We start from the raw sequence: 7,092 nt of genomic DNA, 5'->3' as shown, positions 1-7,092 counted from the left end.
GGGGGGCTAAACCCTGAACAAAACACGATGGTACCCCCAGACGTGTGGCTCCGATGAGTGTAATTACATTCCCTGTTGTGAACAGTATTGAAAGAGGCGGCTGCTTTATCCCTTGTGAATAGCTCTGTGAACCGATTTCAGTCCTAGCTGTGTCGGAGTCCCTTCCCGAAATTTGTTTAAAGTGATAGACGCTCCAGGTTTCCTTTTTCAAAAGCAGGGTCGAACTAGAGAGCCACCCTTTATGCAAGCTTGCCAGTCTCAAGAGAAGGTCACATCAAGTTGTCGAACCTGTGTGTGTATGGGAGATGCATAGACTGTTTTAAAGTGAAGAAAAAAAAAAAATCAACCTTTCCTTAAGCTGACCATTGAGAGAAAAGGGCGAGACCTGTCCTTCTCACATCTATTGATCCTTGTGGACGTTTATATTATGCAAGTATGGAGGCAGGTGGACAGAGGCAAGCGATGGTCAGATGTTTCACTGCACAAGTTCCGAGAGGCGTATTTAATAACTGTTATGTGTGCGTTCTTTGTTAGTTCCCCCCCCCTATTGTTTTTCTTTTCTTAATAGATGGTTGTTTAATTTGTTTTCATTATTTTTTAAATTTTATTCAAATGTGCTGTTTTTTTTTTTCTTTTGTGTCGTGTGTGTGTGTGTGTGTGTGTGTGTGTGTGTGTGTGTGTGTGTGTGTGTGTGTGTCTCTCCTCGTTTGAAAAGTTTACAGAAGCGTGGTTATTTATAAGCAAACGGGCATCATTCCTAAAACGCCAGAAAAACAAAAACAAATCTAAACGCCATGTACTTAATTGTTATTAATTAGAATAATAATAATAATGATGATAATAATAAAAATAATATATTAATGTTTCCTCTTGGGGCTGTGGTTATTTTTGTTTGTGTGTGTTGGGAGGTGTATAATGTATAAAGGTCCTTCAAAAAGCTCATCTACAGTGCAATCCCAGAAAGCATTGTGAAAGTACATGCGTACACAGTGTATGTCATTGTTTTATCAGTTTGTTTCTTACATATATGAAAATATGTATTTTTTCCACATTTACACGACTTGCATCTTCAAAAGTAAAAGTAAAACGATTGATGACAATGATTATAATGTTAATATACAATCACTCAACATGCTTTTCTCAAGAGACCTGTAGAGACTAGAAGATGGCGTTTACTTTCTCAAATGACACCACGGACTCTGGCAACCAAATCTCCCTGGCATCCCTCGCTATGGATGGGAAGTAACCTGCTCAAACCCCCTTTACCTGAGCCCGAGGGAAAACCTGGGAGGGGTTTTCTAATCGTTGTCAGCATCGGTCTCTCTCTCAGTCCATGTGGCTGACTGGGGAGATGACTAGGGGGGCAGAGTTATTGCCATCCTCGTTGGTGCAGGGGCTGAAGTAGGGCAGGAGTTTCTCTGTGAAGGTGTCGGTGAAGGTGTAGATATGAGCCCCGGCCTCCACGTTGTAGAAGGAGACCTGCCCTTCCTCGTAGTCCACGTACACCCCCACCTTTCTGGGCTTCTCCGCCAGGTCGAGGGGCGTGGGGGGATCGGTGCGGAAGGTGTACCGGTTTCTGTTCCTCAGGCTCATGAACCAGAAGCCGTTGCCAGGACTCGCCCTGATCTTGCCCTTCCTGTTGATGGAGTCCCGGACTACGCCCAGGTCCCAGTCGGTCTTGCTCCACACTGTCACCTCCCAGTAGTGTCTCCCGGAGGTGAAGCTCTCTCTGCCCAGGATGCAGCCGGCGCAGTCGAACCGCTCGGGGTGGTTGGAGAAAGTCTGGCGTTTTGGGCCCAGCGCCACTTGCTTGTAGTCCTCAGACAGGGTGAGGTAGGGGTGGGCGGTCCTGGGGTCCAGAGTCACGTTCACTGGAATGTAAGAAAGGAGAGATGAGCACAGGACGCATCTCCGTCCATGGCAGTTCCTGTTCATTTAGGACCATTCCGATGGTGTGTCTGGTGTTCATACCAAATATATGACCCCTACAGGTCCTTGTCACAGAGGTCTTCAGCACGCTTGAGATTTTGTCTATACCAGGTATGTCTGAAATGGGCAGAAAGGCATCTGCAGACACTGGCAGCCTGGATCAGCCATACCTGCCATACCTGACCCACCCCCCCACACACACACAGACACACACACGCAGACATGAGTGTGAAGACAAACACAGGTGTAGAGATACAGACACACACAGACATGAGGCATGAGTGTAGAAACACAGACAAACACACATGAGTTCCCGGAGAGGCACAATCATGAGGTTTTCTCAGCTCTCTCTAAATCACCCCTCACTGACCACCTTCAACATAGGGACAATGTGGCTAATTAAGCCACACAGTTGGCTCCGTTAAGCAGATTTGGATAAAACAAAAGACCCAGAAGGCACTGCGGCTCTTCCAATCCAGGGTTGCCCACCCCTGCTCACTAGAATTGTCTGCACAGTTCGATTTGCTCTTTCTGCAGGACAGAACAGAAGAACAGGAGAGGAATTACTCACCTTCGTAGCGCTGAACCTTCTTCAGATCTGTGAGAGAAAAAATGTGAGTACTAAAAATGCTTTTGATGTACATCCAGATGAAGTCAGTTAATGTGCTTTCCTAACGCAGGTAAGGGTGTGACGCACTGTATCTGGAAAATTAAGTGGGGTTGATGGGAGAAAGAAGACAATTCTGCACTGTGGGTAACGAATACATCCCAGCTAGCAAAACGTGCCCGTTCTCGTGCTCTGAAACTATCTCAGGATGTACTTGTTCTTCTGTCTGTCTGTCGGCTTGTTTTAATTTCTTTGCAATAAATTGAAGAAAAAAAAAAAAAAGCTATACTCACCAGCCTTGGCGAGTTTGGTCACTTCGGTGTGGACCCTCTCCTCCAGCTCAGACACAACCCGCTGGACAGCCCCCAGGCAGAGGTCAGAGTGCACAGTGACATCAGACCAGTCCTTGCCTTGGGGAGTGAGGAACTGGGAGGGGAAGTTCTGCAGCACGAGAGCAGATGGTTGGCTTCAATGATTGTTCAGACTGTGTGTGTGGGTGACAGGAGGTGGTCTGGGCGCTTCTCTATCTCATTGACGATATTCAAGAGTATTGTGTCTTTGCAAGTGATGTCCCTGATGCTGTCAAGCAAAACTGTCCCGTGCACTGCTGTCTCTCCACAACGCCTTCCACTCGAACACTGGGTACAACCCCGTACAGGAAGTATCAGGCTAGGCCCCTAATATCTGTTGTTAATGTGTTTTGTTCATATATTGGTATTGTGTGTCATATGGCCTCTGAGTTCTCTGGGTAAATGGAAAGGCTGAGAGGATGGAAGGGCCAGCGGGGGCTGACCTGTACAAACTGGACGTGGTCCTCTGTGTGCAAGAGCTGCGCCAACTCCGCGTGCCTCCTCCTCAGCTCTCCAATCTCCTGCTCCAGTTCGTCGAGGAACCCGGCGGCCCGCCTCTCCACCGCCTTCTGCTTCTCCTCGATCAGCTTGATCAGCTTGGCCTGGCTCCGCTCCATGGAGCGCACCATTAAGGAGAAGAGCTGCAGGCTGTCGTTGAGGGCAGTCTGAGCCGAGAGCTGTGCGGGGGGGAGGGGGCTCGATCAGCGGGTGAGCGTGGGCTGATGCCAAGATGGACAAAACCACGTACAGCACACTCACTCATACACTCACAAAGCACTCACTCTGCTGAGCTCCACCGACCGACTGATCTCCTCTGCCTTCGCCTGTTTCTCCTGGATCATTTGCTGCATGTCTGCTATCGTCTTCCCCAGATTAGCCTGCAGATGAACGAGAGGCTCAGAATCCACCACAGGGTGAGAGCGCCCACTGCCACACGGGTGCAACACCCTCACTAGCCAGTGTGTGTGGCTGTCCGTGACCACATAGGAAACCACCAGGGTACGGCCCCAGTCAAACCATGTTCAAAATACCACTGTGAATGAACTGGTGTATGTGTAAACTAGGCATATAGAAAAAACACACACCTTCTTTAAGAGCCACTCTCGCTCCAGGGGGACAGTGTTGTGTTTGCGGTGGTCGGTCTCACTGCACATGGCGCACACGCAGGTGCGGTCAGTCCTGCAGTACAGGTCCAGGAGTCTGTGGTGCTTGGCACACTTGCGTCGCAGGATGTTCCTCACGGGCTGGGACAGTGTGTGCCTCCGCAGGTCCGCCCTCTGCTGGTGGGGCTGGAGGTGAGGGCCGCAGTAGGATGCCAGGCACACCAGGCAGGACTTCACCGCCTTGGAGGCCTCACCCGGGCAGAGGTCACAGGGCACCTCTGGCACCGTGTCCCCGGCCCAGCTGACCGCGGGAGGACTGGGCAGCAGGCCCTTGAAGCGCTCTGTGATCTCCTTCAGGATGGTGTTGATGTGCAGGTTGGGCCTCCTCTCGAAGCTCTGCTTACACAGGGGGCACTGGAACTGGGTGCAGGCTGCCCAGTACTTGCTGATGCAGACCTGGCAGAAGTTGTGTCCACAGGGGGTGGAGACGGGGTCTGTGAACACATCCAGGCAAATGGAGCACTGGAACTGGTCTTCGGATAGGACGCTGACGACGGATGCCATGGCTGCCCAGCGTGAACTTGGGGGGGGAGTGAGGGAAGACAGGAATGAGGGAGGGACACCTGCCAAGTCACCCAGTTGAAGTTTATATATACTGCAGTTGAGGCTCCCAGCCCTGGCCCTGGAGGACTCTCCCTGTGCCTATAGGCTGGGATTCCCTCTCACCTCATTTGTTTTTGTTTTAATTTATTTATTAGCAGATGTCCTTGTCCAGGGCGAGTTACAAAATATAAGAGCAATATAAAGTGCAATAATACAGTGCAGTTCAAGGCATAATACATTTTACAAATTCCAATTTACACAAGTGTATACAAGATGTACAGTAAACAATATATAAGGTCTTACATCCTAGAATAAAAAGCTGATAAGTGCAGACAAGATGATAAGTCAAAGTTAAGAGCTAAGGGAGAGGGAGCGTAGGGGAAATCAAAATAAACAATACAAGTGCTAGCAAGGAAAGAGTATGACAAAATGTTGTATAAGTGCAATCTTACAGGAGAGTAAATGTCTAAATTACAAGTATGGTCTGAAAAGATGAGTCTTGAATAATCGCCGGAATGAAGTCAAGGACTCAAAGTTTTTACTTCAATGACCAGCAGACACACAGGGTACCTATTGGGCAAGGATTGGCAGCCATTGCACTATATTATTAGTCAAAATACTAAAAGATGGCCGCTCACAATGTTTTAAAATGCAATGAGCACAGGCCACATAGATTGGAACACCAACCAGCCGACACTGCGGCCCCCCAGGACTGGAGTCTGACCCCCCGATTCATCCCCCAGGACTGAGACCTGACCCTTTACTATTCTCCTTGAATCTGTGGTAACATGGGGGCTCCTCATCGTAAACACTCCTTCATGGCTGCCACCCTTACAGAACAATCATACAGCTCTGGAAAAAATGAAGAGACCACTGCAAAATGATCAGTTTCTCTGGTTTTACTATTTATAGGTATGTGTTTGGGTAAAATGAACATTTTTGTTTTATTCTATAAACTACTGACAACATTTCTCCCAAATTCCAAATAGAAATATGAATGGAATGGAATGGCTGCCATACATGTAGAGATGCTGATTTAAGAAAAGTTTGCAGTGGACTCTTCATTTTTTCCAGAGCTGTATATTTTAAATATAACATAGAAATATCTGCCATATATTGTCATGTACTTGTTCTGTCCAGTCAGCGTTGTCCCGAATAGGAAAATGCATCAAAGCAAGTATGGCGGCCCTTTAGAAAAGTGAACCTCTACGGGCACTTTTACAGGCACCAGATGATGTCACGGGCAATATTTATGTCCAGGTTCAGCTGTGAAGATGGGAGACTGAACATATGTCTTAGATACCCTCTGAAATGGACAGTGTATATATTAGGGCTGTGCGGAGGGAGGTAAACTAAGAAGGAACAGACATTCTGAAATCTGCACCGACACAGAACACAGTCTCAGTCAGCAGACACAGGGGTGTTGTGGAAGGGGAGGAGAGGGGTGGAGGAATGAGGAAGAACGAGTAGGAATAGCCTATTTTTGTCAATTCTTGACATCCTCAGCTGGGAATGTGGTAAGACAGCCTTCATCTAGAGACACAGCGATCACAAGAGCTCTCGTTGGACCCTGAAGTTTGAGGACACTGGGGCACGGGACAGTGAAATGGCTTGACTTGAAAACCCATGCCAATGACTGATGGATATTATTATTGTTATTTTAAAGCTACTTTAATAATATATGCAAACCTGCAGCTGTCCTGTTATCTGAAGACAGAACACACGGTTGTGATGGTGGCTGTCAGTGTGAAGGACATGTTTACCCCAGTGGTGAGGCTACAATCCTGTCTTACTTCATTCCACATGCTTGTCATTCCAAATACATTCCTCCAAAATGTCAGGAGCCTGACCTCTCTCCACACTTACCGCAATGCAAAATGCTCATTTTCAGCAAAAGGCTGTACTTTTGCATGACATTGTCTCTCATCAAGTTGTGTAGAGTGCATCTAACAAGCAAGATTTGTGTTCAATGTATCTTTCTCTTCTTCTCTTCTTTTCTCTTTCGTATTTTATGTTTATAGTTTTTCATTAGTCTCTATCTGAATGTGAGTTGTCTTGGATCATATGCTATTATAACAAACAAAAACAAGGATCCTTCTGAAGAAATACTACTGCTGTTACTGCAACTGCCACTGCTAGTACAGAAAGTCAAACTATTATTATTATTATTATTATTATTATTAGTAGTAGTAGTAGTAGTATTAACCCCAGGACATTTACCCAAAATTAAACCATTACCTGGCAGAACTGCTGTCTCGACCCAAGTCACTCTTTCCGCGCTGGGGTAAGGGGACAGATCCTCACGTCCTCTGCCTTGTGTAGCCCTGAGCAAACCAAGGAGCAGTGCCTGTAGCACCTTGACAAAAAGTACACACCCAGCGTGTTGTTGTGTACAGAGGTGGAAAAAAGACACTGTCACCTGCACAGAGCTGCTCAGCCTGCTGTGGACTCCACCCACTAACATGAATCCACCCCCACACACACCCAGCACAACACTCCC

General features: G+C 47.4%; 1 protein-coding gene across 1 annotated transcript; it reads right to left on the bottom strand.

The window, feature by feature from the left end:
• Window positions 1-985: 985 nt before the first annotated feature.
• On the bottom strand, window positions 986-6,987 carry LOC136768846 (E3 ubiquitin-protein ligase TRIM39). The gene is made up of 7 exons (XM_066723230.1): window positions 6,831-6,987; window positions 3,972-4,569; window positions 3,669-3,764; window positions 3,330-3,563; window positions 2,830-2,977; window positions 2,501-2,527; window positions 986-1,871 (listed from the first exon to the last, which is right to left on the bottom strand). The coding sequence occupies exons 2-7, from the start codon at window positions 4,551-4,553 to the stop codon at window positions 1,327-1,329; spliced, it is 1,632 nt and encodes a 543-aa protein (XP_066579327.1). The 5' UTR covers window positions 4,554-4,569; window positions 6,831-6,987; the 3' UTR covers window positions 986-1,326.
• Between the last annotated feature and the right edge of the window lie 105 nt (window positions 6,988-7,092).

This window comes from Amia ocellicauda, chromosome 14 (assembly GCF_036373705.1).
Source record: "Amia ocellicauda isolate fAmiCal2 chromosome 14, fAmiCal2.hap1, whole genome shotgun sequence".
Classification (NCBI taxonomy): domain Eukaryota; kingdom Metazoa; phylum Chordata; class Actinopteri; order Amiiformes; family Amiidae; genus Amia; species Amia ocellicauda.
The sequence above is the reverse complement of the archived record's forward strand: the minus strand, read 5'-3'. Positions and strand labels throughout refer to the sequence as shown.

Bases quoted from the DNA above. Each gene is read 5' to 3' on its own strand.
- LOC136768846 (XM_066723230.1), bottom strand. From the start codon at position 4,553: ATGGCATCCGTCGTCAGCGTCCTATCCGAAGACCAGTTCCAGTGCTCC. The intron at 2,978-3,329 runs GTCAGCCCCCGC...CTCGTGCTGCAG, and splicing joins ACCACGTCCAGTTTGTACAG to AACTTCCCCTCCCAGTTCCT. The intron at 1,872-2,500 runs GTGAGTAATTCC...CTTACATTCCAG, and splicing joins GAAGGTTCAGCGCTACGAAG to TGAACGTGACTCTGGACCCC.